This window comes from Syzygium oleosum, unplaced genomic scaffold (assembly GCF_021117445.2).
Source record: "Syzygium oleosum isolate NSW1041296 unplaced genomic scaffold, Sole_v2.1 Sole_v2.03, whole genome shotgun sequence".
Classification (NCBI taxonomy): domain Eukaryota; kingdom Viridiplantae; phylum Streptophyta; class Magnoliopsida; order Myrtales; family Myrtaceae; genus Syzygium; species Syzygium oleosum.
This window is the reverse complement of record NW_026607487.1, coordinates 11,846,528-11,864,188: the sequence shown is the minus strand read 5'-3', so window position 1 is coordinate 11,864,188 and position 17,661 is coordinate 11,846,528. Positions and strand designations below refer to the sequence as shown.

Here is a 17,661-nt window from a genome sequence, read left to right as displayed (position 1 = left end):
CCACCTATCACCATTCCTCTAATGTTCGCTCGCTTTTCAATTCTCCTTAGATTCCATTTGGGGTCCGCAAGGAGGAAGAACTTCAATTATCTTAGGCGTCATATTTAGACAAAGTTATTAGAAAATGAGAAGGGCGATGGAACGATTGAATTGCTCGATTCCAATATTACAAACATAGCTTATTTATGGAGAATTTCCAGTTCAATATACATGATCACGAATTTAGACACAAATTTGACACGTACAAGATACACACAATATGGAAAACATTTGAATGCTTTGCAAAAATATATATGATGTATCTATAACATCTAAAAGATATCTTTAACAAATATTAAGTCGCAACGAGGATTATTGCTCGTAACAAGAAGAAATTCTGTCGTGACGATTACAAATGTTGATAATCGATCATGATCCATATAGTTTTTTTTATTTTTAACGAGAAAGGGAACCCTCACGGGAAAAGATTCAAATGTCCATTGTATTTGTTGTGAAACTTGCACGGAAACAATGGATCTTGCAATTTATGTTTAATGTGAGAAGGAGAAAATTACTAGAAAAACTAACGATGAGCAATAAAGAACACCAGGGATTTACGGGATTCGATCCGAGTGTCGGTACCTACTTCACAGGAAGGGCGAATCACATAATCTATTATGAATTTGGAGAATATAGAGCTTACAATTGCTCAAGTGTTTCACAGCCCTACATTACACTAAAAGCAAAACTCACAAGTGCTACCTCACAATCTCTTAAAGAGAACTCACTCGGAAAACTCACGAAGAAAATACCTTAGCATTCCTCTTGTTTTATTCTAGAATAATAATGTTTGTATCCAAAAGCTACTCTAACTAGGAAACCTACTTGAATCGGGTTTCTGTTTGTAGCTCCAATTCAAGACATATTTTCAACAGTATTCATCCACGTTTTTCTTTTCAGGATTCGAAGCATTAGCATGGATATGAAAGGATGTCACGCCCCGAGACAAGGCCGTGGCACTTGATCCCGGCTCTCGAGGGAGAAATCCCGAGCCCCTCCAGGTTAGGTCAAATGCCTTCCCTCAGTTTCCTAAGACTCCACAATAACCAGCTAACTGGTGAAATCTCGCCCAATTTTGCCAATCTGATCTCTCTCCGGAGAGTTTCTCTCGCACATAACAGATTGAAGGGAAAAATTCCTTCAAGTCTGGGAGCTCTCTCTGCACTGACAGTGTTATATCTTGATGACAACCTTTTATCTGGCATGATACCCCAGTCAATGGGTCAGTTATCTCAGCTTTTGATTCTAAACATTTCAAACAATATGATCCAAGGACCATTGCCTCAGGAGATGTCTTCCCTCTTTAATCTTCAAATAATCAATCTTTCATTCAACGAATTTAATTTCTCCTCCATCCCTCAGTGGTTATTGTGATTGCCGTCTCTTTCCCGAATTTATATGGCAGGATGTGGAATTCAAGGAGAAATTCCAGAGTCCTTGAAAATAATGCCTAGTTCAATACAGGAGCTGGATTTGTCAGTCAATCACCTGACAGGGAATTTGCCATCTTGGCTTGGAACACTAACTCAGCTCTACTTGTTGAATCTCTCCAGAAATTCACTAGTTTCAGATGTTCCAGAATCAATTACGAAGTTGAATGCTTTGGGTATCCTTGATCTCCACTTAAACAAGTTAACAGGCAACGTAGGTCAGGTGTTCCAAATGGAACACAGGTTTCCACAAGGTTCACTGACATATATTGATCTCTCTGATAATAGATTCACCGAAGGAATTGAACAGATAGGGATTGGAGAACAATGTGGAGTCCAGTTTCTAAATTTATCACACAACTATTTCTCGGGGAGACTACCGACAACTATAGGGACGTGTACATCCTTACAAAGCTTGGATTTGAGCGACAACAACTTGGGATTTAATCTGCCGGATGCTTTAGCAAATTTAAGCTCACTAGAGGTACTGAAGCTGCAAAGGAGCCGGTTCACTGGCAGCATACCAGAAGGATTTTTGAAGTTGAGTAAATTAAGGGACTTGAACTTGTCAGATTATCTTTTGGTGGGGCAAATTCCTGCTGGTAAACCTCTGACTGACTTCCTGAGAGCTCGTTCACTGGAAACAGACGATTGTGTGGGAAGCCCCCTAATCCATGTAAGCTTTGAGAATTTGTTTTCCATCTTTCTTCTTTCAGCAAGTAAAGCATTATAGAGAATGAGTATTCCACGTTTGAATCAGATCGCACATGAATATATACGTGTAATTGCTTTTATGTTAATCTGCACTAATTCTCAGAAGTCAGAACATTAAGTAGATAAGTTCTATTTCTCAGTCCATCACATGATGAACTCTATTTTCCTTTCTGTTTTGCTTCGTTACAACATATAATGAAAAACAAGAAGGATTTACAATTGAATCATGGGAGAAAACAGATCAGGAGGGTTACTAAAAAATAAGACTCTTATCTCCTTAGAACTTGTGATTTCCAAAAACTGAACATGTGCTCATGCATGCACGGAGCCACGGACATATTACTTGCACTTCCTCAGTGTTGACACCTAAATTTTGCCTATTCATTTAGGGTTTAATTGCATAAAAAATTAGGGATTGATTTTTAATCTCTAAACAAAAATATTTTCGTTAAATTACATGACATATAGATGTTAGGCGCATTTGCATTAGTAGAATTTAGTGAAACATATTTTCCTTTTATTTTATTTCATTTTTATTTTATGTAAAAAAATCATCATTATAAAAATTAAAAAAAAATGATAATAATAAAAAAGGAGAAAAAAAAAAGAAAAGAGAGAAAGACAAAAAAAAAAAGTGAACTCTAGTACGAAGGGGATCTCTTCCCTGGGCTGATACGAAGGGGTCTCTTTTCTCTCCCTCTCGGAACTCCACCCACACTTTCACAAAAGAAGCAAAAAGAAAGAAAAGACAAAAGGGGAGCTCTTCCCATGGACCAACAAGAAAGGGATTCACTTATCTCACGCTACAGAAGAGAGAATTGAGAGTGTACAGAGAGAGGTAATCTTTTTTTTCAGAGAAAAGAATGAGCGTGGGGTGGTCATCAAGAGAGAGGCATTTCACAGAAAAGACAAAATTTGAGAAGAGCAAGAGGAGAGATCGAGAAAGGAAAAGCCAAAGAAAAGACGAAAGAGAAACACTTCTCTCCGGAGGATGGAGATGAAAGCCTTTCTTTCTCTCTCTTTGGTCTCCATCCACGGAGACACGAAAAAGGAAACACGATAATCTGCACATGCAAAGGGGGAGTCAAGATAGAGTTTGACTAGAGAGAGAAGGGGGAGGATAAAGCTTGATGAGCAAGAGAGGAGGGAACAGAGAGTGAGAGGAGGAGAGTGAGAGAGACGAGAACCTCATCTGCTTGTCAAAGGCCCGCCGGAGCCCCTGTCGATCCTTCAGCCGTCACGCCTTACCCCGGTCCGCTGTGAACCAAGGGAGGTCTTTTTGGGGAAGCCATTGGAACCGAGAAGGAGAAATCGGGGAGAGAGTGAGCTCGAGAGAGTTTCGGAGAGCGACAGAGTTTCAAGAGAAAAAGGGGAGACCGAGAGAAAGTTGAGGCGAATCGGAGAGGCCCGAGCCTCGTTCGCTCGCTGGAGGACCGCCTGAACCGTCGCCGAGCCTCCCTCCCAGCCATCGCGCCTCACTCCGGCCGGCCGCGAACAGGTGGGCTTCTCTTCATCTTCCTCTATTTCGTGTCCACCTCCCCTGCCTCTCGGGTGCCGGGCACACCGAGCCTATTCGGTGGTCGCCCGGCACCACAAGATGAGGAAAATGTTTCTTTTCACCTCCAGGATGTGTTCTTGAACGTTTTCCATCAAGAAAAACCTTCGAATCCCACTGAAATCCACCTGGAAACCTTAGTTTTAGGCGCATCCCACTTGTTCGATGAAATGCCCGAATGAAAACCGAAACCGAAGTCACCGCATCGACCCGTAAAAATCTTAGATTCACGTTTGTTTGTTCTGAAGTTGATGTTTGGTGACTGATGCGGCGTTATTTTGTTCTTTTCTGTGACATATTTGTCGTATATCCGAGTGAGCCGTCGATGAAGCCTTCGCCGGAGATGCCCTTCCCGTCGTCGGAACGACGCCCGCGGTTTGGGGCCGCTCCCGTTAATCCACTATCTCTGTTGCTTGGTATGTGTGTTTGTTTGCTTAGATTTAGTGCGTTTCTTCGGGGCCGGAAGTGTGGTGGCTGGAAATCGAGTTTTTACTCGTCGATGTCGTTTCCGTGGTCGGAGTAAGTCGCCGGAACGTCAGCCGGTGGCGACGGCGTAAGGCCAGCATCCTCCATCCGCGCTGGCGGCTCAAGTCGACGGCCGGCGGTGGGACGTCTCCGGCATAGTCATGGTGGGGGTGAGTTTCGGTGAAGAACACCACGAAGAAGAAGAAGCCCAGGAGTAGAAGGACGTGCATGGGCAGAAAGCACGTATGGGATGAAGACCAGAATAATAACAAAATGGAAAAGAGAAAAAGAAACCCAAAAAAAAGAAAAGAAAAAAAGAAAAGAGGGGAAATAGAAAAAAATTTCAGAAAAAAAATGAAAATGGAGTCCCGGGTGGGTCGGAATGCCGGGTCAGAGTTCGGGCGGATCGGGTCAGGAGACTCGGTCCGGAATCTTTATTTTATTAATAAAAGTATTCAAAAATTCAAAAAAATATTTTAAAAAATAAAAAATACTACAAATTCCAAAAAAATTCGAAAATGTTTTAAAAACCCAAAAATCTAAAAAAAATCTAAAAAATATTAAAAAAATTCAGAAAATTCAAAAACATTAAAAAATTCGGAAAAATTGGAAAAATTCCAAAAAAAAAAAATCAGAAAATTAGGAAATGTTTAGAAATCAATTTTTGGCTTAATTTCACTAGATTTTAGGTTAAAAAACTCAAAACAAAAAATGAAAAAATGAGAAAAAACCCTCTAAAAAATTCTCAAAAATGGGTTAAGCCATGAAGGCTTTACTTTAGGGCTTTTGATTGCCTTTTCTTTTTAGAGACGATGCTAGGTCGCTGGTTGCTTGTTTTCTTTGTGATTATTTGATTGCGCACCTTTAATTTATTGGTTGTTATTTTCTATTTTTAGCATGGTTAGACGGAATCTTAGCTTTTTCGATAGGCTGCCTGGTAAGTTAATTCGCAAGAAATTAAGTTTAGGTACCGAAAGGGCACTAGTAGATCGCTAGTGTAATCAAGTCCCCGTACCCATTAAATCTCTGGTTCGTAGAAGTGAAGCATTTCTCCTGTGTTTCACTTGGGTATCTAATCGACCCACCAAAAATTGATTAGCGGCGACTCCTAGATGAAATTGATTTGCATGTCAAGAACTTAAACTTAAGTCGCGAATTGGTATGGGCTTGGGAGAGCTCGAGCTAGGTTTAACTTAGTAATCCATTAGCCAAACACCTTAGGCGGCGGGGCCGGTTCGGGGAGGTCGCGACACTCAGGACAAGTGAGAAAGCAGTAAATAAGATGTGGATAGTAGCTCCACTCTTCGAAGTTTATGCCTCAGCCTCACATTATCAAACCATTCAAGCAATCTATGACATCCGGTCTTGCATTAGCCATTTGAATTCATATAGCTACTCAGGAATTCATTAGAACATTATAATATGAGATAACAATACAATACAAGAGGGAAAGGCTTAAGACTGTTAGGCCTTTTCGTCTTTATTTTTCTTTAGGACGGATTTTAACCAAGGAAACAACCAAAAACGCTCGAACTGAACAATTATACTTGATCATGTCATTTTTATGCATGTTACTGAGTATATTTCCACTATAGGATGTGGAAGTGGATTTCACAGTGAAAGCAATGTAAACTCTAGGTGCATGTGGAGTCTCAAGTATTCTATACATGAAATCAGGAGACAGCAGTGTTTAAATAAACACAATGGTCAGATAGACATACCTGTTGAACATGGAGGTCGAGTTGAAATGTGCGAAACTGCAGTGGGCAAACACAGATATAATGAGGCTGGACACCGTGGGTTGATGCTCAAATATGCTGTATAAAACCTTATTCGTAGTACAAACATAGATCTAAATACAAACATTATACTCGAGACCCTCTCATCCCTGTTGATTAGAAGGGAAATTACCAGTTGCTCAGTAATCTATTCATCTTTAATTGCCATGGTGATCGGTTGAAGAGTAGCATCATCTCCATATTGTCTAATCACCACTGTAAGGGTGGCGATTTAGGTTGTACCCTAGATCCACTCATCCCTGTCAATGAGAAGTTACACTACCATTTGCTATAAGTCTTGAATATTCACTGTTAGGCATCTATTCATCTTCAATTGCTACAATGATCTGGTTGAAGAGTAGAACCAATTTCATGAGGACTTACTCGGTGTTGCTCATTACCTACTCACTGGACAATCGGCCAACACCACTGGAACATCTACTCTGATGTTCGGACTACAACGAAAAGGACAGACGAAATAGATAAAAAGAAAAAAGAGCAAGATAATTTCCTTTATGTTAAACGGTATAGAGCAGATGGTTTTAACTACAAAAAATACAATTGGATACTGGATGTCTTTGTAATATGATAGATGACATAAATCAGTACAGTCACTAATAATCATCATCAAGTATTATAAGCGTCAATAGCACTTGTATTCACAGCCGACGGACAATTACCTGAGAACCTAAATTTTCAGAGTACAGACGTAGTGGTTCAACTTATAGACATAAGCAAGGTTGAAGGAAGGAGAATTCTGAAATTATCAAAGAGAGATGCATAAGCTCAAACTGAAATCGTCTGTCATATGGGTTGTGCCGCACCAAAGGTATTCCCACCTTGGTTCAAGCCACCCCCATTAGATTGGAAATACGAGACAGCTGCCCAAATCACCCTCAGGAGGAGGATCACCACAAATACAGAGCCACCAAGAGTGCAAGCCACCTGAAACCAGCACCAACACTACCATCGGCAGTTGAGGGTCAAAGCCAAAGGCTGTTCCTTCTAAAAAATTGATCTAGTTACAGCCAATTTCATTTGCTACGCACTGGCACAATGAGATGAAGTTGCAGCCACTCAATGATCGACTCTTACTCTGAAAATGCCCTCCACATTTTTCCTTATTATCTAACTTTCCAATGAACAAAGAGCCTATCGATCGAGAAATGTCATTGGAGACCAATGCTCATATAAGGGCACAAACGGAAGAAATGTGGAGCGTATGACATACGTAATATAGACAGTCATCAGCCTAAACATTATAAGCGAGATACGGTCACCACAGACACGAGGTGAACCTCTTGAAGCCACTAAGTTATTCACATTTGCTGATAAAAAGTTTACTGGAGTACCTCAAGAAGTGCCTTCAAAATGGAAAGTGAAGCTAGCAGAAGAATCCCATCAACCGCAAAGGAAACCTGCAGTTTCCATCCATAGAAGCATTAGAGAACTACGGTCAGCGTCAGTCAACAAAGGGTACGCCGAAGGTATCAGCAAAATGCTCATTTTTAGAGGAATTATACCAAGCAGGATATGAACACCTCTCAGTATCGCCTCCTCCCAACCCTGTATAGACATTGCAAGACCAGGCAGATTAAGAAAGAGAGTTCACCAGCTGCGGTGGTATCGCGTCGGGCAAAACGGAGCGAGAAGCCTTCTTGGCACGCCGGCCCGCCTTCTTGAACATGCTCTGCAAGAACCTGATGAGCAAATCGACGCTGCTCTCCGCGTCCTCTTCGTCTTCGCTCTCGTCCTCCATCATCGAGCCGCCACCCTCGAAGAAGCCGTCGTCCAAGCCCTCCACCGGCTCGCCGGCCGAGCCATGGAGGGAGGACCCGGGACGGCGGACGCGGGTCCCGGGTCCTCCGGCGGGGCGCCGAGGGAGGGCGCGGCGAGGGAAGGGGAGGGCCGAAGTGGGTGGCGCGAGCGGGGGGCGCGGGGGGCCGATGCTCGTCGGGTTGCTCGCGACGCGTGCTGGCCAAATTGCGGCTCGCGTCGCCATGGACGCCGCATCCGTTTTGGCGAAATTACGGATGGACGAGAACGTGGATGGATAGCAGCAACTCAACTTGCTATAAACAGGTGGATTCGACAGTGGAACACACAGCAGGACAATTTCTCCTTTTGAAACACAAGACAAGAGAGAACATGCGACTCAAAAGTTTAGTTCTTTTGTTAATCATGAAACCTATTCATTATTTAGCTCTGTTTTTTTTTTCTCTCTTTTCTATTATATGTTTGGTCATGACACTATGACCAAGTTTTGATTTTTCCTTTTCCAGTGTTTTTTTTTTGGAAAAAATACAAATAATCTTTAAACTTTATTCTAACGTGTAATATAGTCTATGAACTTTTAATTTATTTAATGTGATCCCTGAACTTTAACCCTACGTGTAATGTGATCTTTAAACTTCTAATTTATTCGATGTGATTTCTGAATTTGTTTTACATATTCAATGTAGTCCCTGAATTATATGAAAATGTTCAAGGTAATCTTTTCATTAATTCAAGTTCATGAACTACAATGAACTATATTGAATACGTATCAATTGAACAATAGGCTAAAGTTCATGTACAATATTGAATAAGTTAAAAATTTAAGGATCACGTTGCACATTTGGTCAAAATTCATGAAGCATACGTATCGTTATGCCTTTTTTTTCTTTTTGAGTGAGAAATAAAGAGTTGTCCGCTGCTCAAACTTTGCAGTAGAAGAAAAGTGGGAACTTTCTGGGTCAACAGAAAAGGCTTCAAAATAAAAGAACGGGGGATAACGATGCTCTATAGTTCATCTTCATCACAAAGTCTACAAGGAAGCTTCTGGTATTTTCAGATTACATTTCCAGGAATGAAATTTCAATTGACAGGAGCAAGCCCGTTCCCTTTCTCTTCAATCTTTGGCACCGTTTTCTGCTTCCATTTTCCAGAGGCTAACTTTAAACCAAAGCGAACTGGCTACTACAGACTGTTGAAAAACCGGGCAAGCTTTTCGGATAAAGACTGGTAGCCATCATCTAGTTGCTGCTCATCTCCTTCAAATTCATCGTCTCTCTCGAAAATCAGACGTACCCCGCATTTCTTCAGCTGCATTCCGGGAATGAATGGTGGGTTCCGCTTTGCCACCTGAACTTTGTACCCTTCTTTCAACTTGGAAACCAGCGGATGAAAATCCAAGAACCGGCACAAATGAACCTGATCTTCGTCTAATTTCGGAACTCCCGTCAATCGCAATGTGGTGCTGAAGATAGGCGTGTTCATTTTGAGTATATTTGCCTGGATATCCACCAGTGTGGGAATATGATCTCTCAAAGATTCTGGGAAGTCACTGGTGATGGCAACGACTACACCTATGAGAACAGCCTTGAGCGAGCGGTTTTTGCGTACCGTGTAGCTCACTTCCTCTTCATTTAGCCAATCTGGAATTTCACTCCCTGGCATACTGAGAACGCTTAAATTCCTCAAAGAAACCTGCAAAATGTCAAACCATCGTGACTGCTATATAAACATGTCCATTAGTAGTGACTGCATGACTGCTATACCCACATGGCACGATTCACCACTTTTTCGTGCAATTGAGGATTTGGTGCATATAATTTTCCTTTTCCAGAGTTTTCGGACTTGAATAGTTCAGATGCATATTTTGAGGGGGAGAGAGAGAGAGAGAGAGAGATAACCTTAGATATTCTCCTCTTTACTACCGAGGAACACGCATGGCATCCAGTCAGGTATAGCCTACTCAAGGATTTCAAGCACTGAAGTCCTGGAACATCCACCACTTTCTCACAATTCGCCATGTTTAGCTCTTGCAAGTTTTCCAATTCAGACAGATCAGAGACTGTCTCCATTGCCACGCAGCCTGCGATATTAACCTCTACCAAACTCGATGGAAGAGGCGGAAGAGACTTGATCTCCTTACAGTGAGGTAGCAGCAGCTTCTTAAGGACGGAAAGTCCCTTCAGGCTCGTGGGAAGGCTCGTCAAGTTATTGTATCCTAGATTTAGAGTTTCTAGCGATACCAACTTCTCGAAATCATCAGGAACTTTTCCATGCATGTACCAAGCACGGGCATTCAAATCTTCAAGCCAAGATAGATTCGATAATGAAGATGGAAGAATCGACCCAGGAATTTCCTCTGTAATCAAATGTTGATTCTCTGTCTCTGTGTTGCCCTCATGAATAACCGTGGAACGCGGTTTCTTGCCCATTCTCAAACTTACTAACTTTGAGAGCATCCCGAAGGTTTCTGGTAATTCTGTTACTGCCGTCTCCTCCATCATCAGGTGGTACAATGATCTCAAATTGCCCATGGATGGCGGAAGCTTGCAGAGACGTTTACATTTGTTAAGCCTCATCATGACGACATTTTCCAAATTTCCTATCGACTGCGGAAGCTCTGTTATGTTCACTTTGTAAAGTATCATGGTAGTGAGATTCCACAAGCTTCCGATCGATTCTGGTAAGCTTTCAAGTGATTCACAATCCCGGATTTCCAACCTTCTAAGCATCTTCAGAGCTCCGAGTTGAGCCGGTAGACTTGTGATTGACGGTCCACCTAGACTAAGCTCTGTGAGCGAATGCAATCCTTTAATTGAGTCAGGACAATGGCTTGAAAACTGACAATCTCCAATCGAAAGGGTCTTTAGGTACAGCAAAGAACCGATGGAAGCAGGCAGTTCTCTGATTTTACTTCCATCAATGAACAATTCTTTCAACGATTCTAAGTCGCCAACAAATTCAGGAAGTTCAATCAGTGAGATGCACCTCACAAGGCTCAATAACTCAAGTTTCCGCAATGACCGCACCGAATCAGGTAGCTTCTCTATTCCAGTATCATTAAGAGTGAGTTCTCTGAGAGAAGCCATCATTCCAATGTGATTGGGTAGCTTTTTCAAAGAAGTGCACCGATTTAGATGAAGCTTCTCAAGTTTTGTGAGGTGGAATATCTTTTCGGGCAAACTTTTTATAGGAGTTCCATCGAGGAGAAGTAACTTCAAAGATTCCATGCTCTCTATATCCTCGGGTAGTTCTTTCAAATTTGCACAACCGGAGAGAATGAGTTCTTCCAGATTCTTGAGCCCGGATACGTCTTTTGGGAGTCCAACAAGCTTTGAACATCCTTCAAGGTTTAGGTGCACCAGAGCATTCAGACTTCCGATTGACTCGGGAACTTGGGTCAATCTCGTGCACCGCTCGAGAACAAGTTTTTTCAAGCTTCGACTTGCTGATAAATCTGGAATACTAGCAAGATTACAGCAGCCACGAAGATTTATAACCGATAAGTTCTCCCCAGCCTGGTCGATATGAAATTTTATCCCATCATAAATAGTTGCTGAAGCATATGAATGGTAGCAAAAACATACAGGCAGTATCAAATGGTACAGAAGCATTGAAACAGTATACTGACGTAACATGTCTATAGTTATTGTATCGTTAGAGTGACCAAGACCGTGACTCACCTTATTACTGTTGGCTTTCCACAAGCGTTCAATCTTGCTCCTTGCCAGATCGAGGACCGCCAATTCTCGTGGTAAAAAATCAGAAGGAAGAATGGTCGAGGGACATTCTTTCCATTGCAGCCATTTCAGCGACTGAGGCAGGAACCTGAATTTCCCTTCCAATTTGGCATGATTAATTTGAAGCAGTCTCAGGTTAATTATTGGTTTAAAGTACTCAGCACGAAGCACCGCCTCGTTCTCACTCTCTGCTCCAAAATCAAAAAATTTCCTAAACATCTCTTGTAAACATTGAATGGCGGAAGCGAGATTGGGCGTTCTCATGAAATTGTCTCGTGACAGTCTCTCGCTGCTAGGGTCCGTCACAAACGGCTTATGTTGGTAGTCCAGGACGATCCCCTCTATGTTCCTTGTCCCCTGTGATGGAAAAAGTATGGATCTTGAATTAAAAGCTTGCTTAGGAGAAAGAAAGATAAATCTACACCAATTGGAACAGTTTACAATTTGACCAATGTTTTTTTTTTTTTCAAATTCATGTCTGTTAGTAACTACCAAATGAAGAACAACGACATGGGACGTGTGTGTAATGGCGTTAATGACGGAGGAAGCAAAAGGCGCGATGGCACAAAATTTCCATACTAATCTATTTTTGAAGACAGCCAAGATTTCCTTGCGATCCCACAGTCGACTGCGTGCGCCGGGATCACGAGCATTCTCGAGTAACACGATCTCTCTCCCCATGTCCCTAAGCTGATCGTGCATCCACAGCGTACCGTCATCCTTCATGATCTTGATAAGTGATCTCGAGACAAGAACTCTGAGCCCAATCTCAGCCTTGAAGCCGCAACCTTCCCATATTTCTATTGCTTCCTCTCTCGTCATATGCGTCTTAACAAATAAGCAAGCTGCGTCGAGGAATATGCGCTTGGTCTCCTCGTCGAGCCCTTCGTAGCTGATCTTCATCGTGTCCTGGAGATTATTAGGGCGAATCTGTTTCAGCTTCTGCACCGCGTCTTCCCATTCGATTTTCCTCCTCTTGTCGACCAGAAAAGAGCCGAACACCTCCAAAGCCAACGGCAAATTCCCGGCCAGAGACACGATTTGCTTGGACAGCGCCATGAATTCATCCATTGGCTTCTCTCTCTTCAATGCATGGTAGCTGAACAGACGCAACGCATCTTCGAAGAACAGCTCTCGCACCTCGTAAAGCTCAATCTCAAAGTTTCTTGCGACCAAAGCTTCTGTATTTCTGGTCGTTATGATGATTCGACTTCCCTCGTGGAACCATTCTTTACCGCTGAACAACATGTTGAGCTGACCAGCATCGTCGACGTCATCCAAGAGGAGGAGGACTCGCATTTCGCTAAGGGCTAGCCTGATCGCATTCTTGTGAGAAGTGGCATCATTCAAAGGTGGCATATTGGGCGAGAGATCGCGTAGGATCTTGTCCTGGAGAGAGATCAAGCCATCGCTCTGCATGAAAGCTTCTCTGATGTCCGCGACGAAGCTGCGTTTCTCAAAGTGCGCGACGAGCTTGTTGTAGAGCGATTTGGCAAGGGTGGTTTTGCCAACACCGCCAAACCCGTGCAATCCAAGAAACTTGACACCGCCGGATTTGACGCTCAACACACCGAGGAGTTGCTCAATGCGAGAGTCCAGTCCGACGAGGATCGGAGCCACGTTGAGCGGAACATTGTTCAGTTCATCCATAATTCTGCGGACGAGGTTTTGAATCAACAGCGACATTTCTCTGCAATAAGAGATTCAAGTCGAGAATACATTACGAGCGAGGAGGGAGTGGATGAGTGGCGGGAAGGAATTATAAATCAAATATGCAAAGGCCCATATATATATATATATAGCTGTCAAATCGGGACGTGAATGCACATATGCTGAAGTTATACAATTATTTTCACTGGGAAACACGTTCAAAAAATAAAGACCATCCTACCATTCCCTTTAAAAAAAAAAAAAAGATTTGATACCACGAAAAATCCCAGACTAGTACATCTGTGATAAATTTATCCCAAACTATTTTTTTGACCACCAAAAATCCCAAACCGGTACATTTGTAATAAATTTACCCTCCGTAAAATTGAATTAATACCACGAAAAATCACAAACCGATATACCTTTAATAAACGGAAGGTAAAACCCCAAACTGGTACACTAGTGAACTGCCACGTATTATCCAACTCAGAAATTTGACAGTAAAATTAAACGGAAATTAACAGAGGGTAAAATTGTCACTGGTATACTAGTTGGGGGTTTTTCTTAGTATTAACCTAAAGAATCATTGGTAAAAAAAATTACCGATTTTGTTGTGGAGAAGAACAAAAATGCACGTTCTTAAATTGAAAAAATCGACGAACTTTTAACATTGAATGCACGTCATCATTTTGGGTTACAGACACCAAGAAGAATTTGATTACAAAACTAACTCTTTAAAGTTGAATGCATAAGCTTTTTTATTAAATTGATGGTGGAATTATAAATCATGCTTTAACTCTACACATTCCAAGACCACACACACAATTATTGGTGCATCTTCTCCACCACTATTGGCTTTAAAATTATGGGTGCTTTTTCCTTTTCCGCTGAACTTAAAAATCTTATTCACATTTCAAAAAATCATGAAAGAATCATATGTGAATCAACTTGTTATTATCTAGTGTAAAAATTTCAGGTGTTTTCGATTAATAAAAATCAAAGTGTATGAGCAAAAGAATTCTGATTAAGCAAAACATAGTAAGTAAAAGTCAATCCAAACACATCCTTAGTATGGCAAAAGAAACAAACTCGGCTATAACATCATTATATTTGACCTATGAGGTTGGCTTAGTGATTAAGGATATGATGAGTGTAAATTAGACGCATATCACAAGTTCAATTCCTTGATGAGTACACCTCGAAGTAAAAAAATAATTAAATCGTTTACTATATTTACACTTGCATTTTACTTGATCCATGAGTTTTTTTTTTTTGGGTTGGAACTTGATCCATGAGTTTAATGGTGTATTTCTTATACTCAAAATTTACTCACTTAAGTTGGCTTCCTAGATATATAATATTCAGACTAGGACACTTAGATAATGGACATATAGAAAATGGTGTCCTAACATAGAGAAAGTCAGGGATACAAATAATGTTAGAAATTCGAAAATTGATATATTAAATGTGCTCATAAAGTGATATGGCAGATTTTTTTTTTGTCGAAATATGGCATATTTCATTTGGTGCTGAAGAGAAGTATGAGACGACAAGGAGGAGAAGCTCTGAAGGTGGAGAGAGATGAGCGAGAAGGCAGAGAGGAGGAAGGAGGAGGCGTGCAACGAGAGGAATGGAGCTAGGGCTTTGTCTCAAAAAGTGCAGAAAATGATTTCTGTTTTTCAGATAGCGGAAGTTATTTTCCCCTATTTAAAGGTCTTTTTTCAGTTGACGGAAATTGTTTTCCTTAATCCATTCATTTCCTTGAGCCAAACAGCGGAAAATTCGAAAAAATAAACGGAGCCCAATTTCTCAACTACAACATTTGCATTTTTTTACTAAATAAAAATCCAAATTGTGGAGTTCGTGAACAAGGCTGAGCTAGGTGTGCTTATATGAGCTTTCAAATTTTACTTATAAGCCTAGCCCCCAAGTATACCCTCTTTATAGCCAAAGCAATAATTACTGACATTGCTATGATCTATCGAATTTGTACTAGGAAACAATAAATGGAAAAAGTTAGTTTCGCATGAAAGGTTTAATTGACAACAACCAATCATTAATAGAATGTAGTATACCTTCAAAGAGATCAGTATATATGACTAACCCTATAGTTTTGGGACCAGGTGCATCGGCAAGGTACCTTGTGTTGTCACCTTACCGGTGAAGGGACAGTTACCCAATTTGTCCTAAACATATTATACAGTTATTAATTTAGTTCTAAACTTTTCTATTTTACTAATTTAGTCCTAAACTTTTGTACCAAACTCCAATATAATCCGTCCGGTCAATTTTTCCCAGAATCGCTAACGTGGCGGTGTGTCACGACATCAATTTTCGGTGTAATTTGGCCAGGAGCACTACATTGAAATTTCACGCAAAGGTCTAGGTCTAGATTGGCTAAATTGAAAAGTTTAATATTGAATTGATATTTGTGCAATAGGCTTAAGGCTAATTGAACATTTTCCCGTACCGTTGATTGTTCAGGAACCACAGGTATTATTCAGTTGTTGAGATTTAAAGAGAAATTAAACATGTAAGCTTATCCTATGTAAATTAATCATCACCGCATTAGCGACCCATAATGACGGATGTAGATTCAATCACCTCGACTTTTCGATCAAACTTTACCAAAATGATGGAGAAAAGAGGAGAAAAAAGATGAAAGTATCTTAGTAAGTAAAATTTAGAGATTAATCTCAATTCCTCGTCTTACGGATGGTCTTGTTTAGGGTACACATGACAACATGGATGATGTTTGGGTGTTCTCACTTACGTTGGGGGAAGGAAAGAAAACGGCTCGACATCTCTTACCTCTGATCGTCTTGGCCCCTGAAGTGCCAACCGGAGACTCCACCAGCTTGTATCATGGCAGCTCTCCAAGAAGAAACCTTCGCATCTCCGTGCCTCCCCACATGACGCTTGAACGAGTCCTGGAACGGGCCTTTCTGATACCTCACGTCCGAGGGCTCGACCCCGTAGAACACCGGGATCATCAGCTTCCCGCACTCGCATATCTTCGCCAGCTCCTCCAAGCACCAGCTCGAGGTCGCGTAGTCCGGCGATAACACCACGATCGCCATGGCGGAGTCCTCGATCGCCGTCAGCAGGGTCGGCGAGATCTGGTCGCCCCGGTTCATGCCTTCGTTGTCCCGGAAGGCCCGGATGTCTTTGCTTCGGAGCGCGTCGTAGAGAGGGTCGATGAAGGGTATGCGCGTGTCTGCGCCTCGGAAGCTCAGGAACACGTCCCACTTCAGCCTCAGATCCGGTTGAGTAGATGCAGCAACGTCGTTCTCCATTTTTGTTTTTTCTGGGGAGGGTTGAATCGTTGCTAAAAGTTGAGAAAGATGGGCATGCGAAATGAGTGTAACTTGGCTACATATGAGATCTTATATACGGAAACTACCATCAGAGTTTGCCGAGTTTGAAGGAATACGCGGATTAGGCTATTAAGAAGCAGTTTACCTCGAATCAACGAAGAATACAGGTGACCGGGCAGGGAATTCGATTGAAGGTACTCAACCAGAGAGGTAAAAAGAGCGCTCTCTTCGACCTTGTGAGGCGAAAAAGGAGAATTCGAAACCGAAGCGAAGTATCATTTTCTTCTTACAACGTCAGCTCTGCCGTCACAATAGTGACAGGTGATCGGACAGGGCAGATGGGGAAGGAAGGGTACCCAACCAGAAAGAAAGTTAGAACCAAGAAAAGCATCTTTGATTCGTTGAAGGGTGTGAAAGCTTTGTCTGATCAGTTTCCATGGAGCCAGTTGCTTCCCAAGTCATAGAAAGGCATCAAAGGAGGAGACTTTGGCTGAGCGAGAGACTGTTCACTGAATGGAACTTGTAGTTCCATCACATCATCTTTGGTGAATGAAGACCGAGTCGAAGATGTGAACAGAAATTCAAGGGAAAAAGCATATGATTGTCTACACTATACATGTATAAAGCGAACAACCCTACATTCTTGAAGTATTTCTTTGACCTCATACATATGCTAAAGTGAATTGAAATCGTTCAATTTTTGAAACCCACGTCGGAAAAAAAAAAAAAAAAAAACATCCCACTATTTTCAATTCTCTAAATTTAATACAGTAACATATATACATAGTACGCCTAGTATAATAAGTTCTCGTTATCATCACACCTAGTACTAAGCACTATTGCTTTGCCTAGCCCTTCGGCAAAAGAACAGAGACACTTCATTCATTGATTTGCTTTTGTGTGGCTGGCGTGATTGCGTTGCTTTTGCGTGGTTCGCGGGATTTCTCCACCTATCACCATTCCTCTAATGTTCGCTCGCTTTTCAATTCTCCTTAGATTCCATTTGGGGTCCGCAAGGAGGAAGAACTTCAATTATCTTAGGCGTCATATTTAGACAAAGTTATTAGAAAATGAGAAGGGCGATGGAACGATTGAATTGCTCGATTCCAATATTACAAACATAGCTTATTTATGGAGAATTTCCGGTTCAATATACATGATCACGAATTTAGACACAAATTTGACACGTACAAGATATGC

The 17,661-nt window shown here is 41.5% G+C and overlaps 1 protein-coding gene and 2 pseudogenes across 2 annotated transcripts; 1 reads left to right on the top strand and 2 right to left on the bottom strand.

Moving 5' to 3' along the window:
* Positions 1-969: 969 nt before the first annotated feature.
* Positions 970-2,269, top strand: LOC130137698 (LRR receptor-like serine/threonine-protein kinase GSO1; annotated as a pseudogene).
* Positions 2,270-6,466: 4,197 nt separating this feature from the next.
* LOC115670866 (protein SHORT HYPOCOTYL IN WHITE LIGHT 1-like) lies at positions 6,467-8,037 on the bottom strand. 2 transcript variants are annotated; one of them, XM_056309676.1, is made up of 3 exons: positions 7,594-8,037; positions 7,334-7,399; positions 6,467-6,944 (listed from the first exon to the last, which is right to left on the bottom strand). In XM_056309676.1, exons 1-3 carry the CDS (start codon positions 7,981-7,983, stop codon positions 6,786-6,788), a joined length of 615 nt encoding a protein of 204 aa, XP_056165651.1. In that variant the 5' UTR covers positions 7,984-8,037; the 3' UTR covers positions 6,467-6,785. The 2 variants fall into 2 exon arrangements, with proteins under 2 accessions (XP_056165651.1, XP_030448106.2); XM_030592246.2 differs by having other exon boundaries at positions 6,550-6,926.
* A 1,142-nt stretch (positions 8,038-9,179) lies between these two features.
* LOC115670864 (disease resistance protein RPV1-like) lies at positions 9,180-16,581 on the bottom strand (annotated as a pseudogene).
* Positions 16,582-17,661: the final 1,080 nt, after the last annotated feature.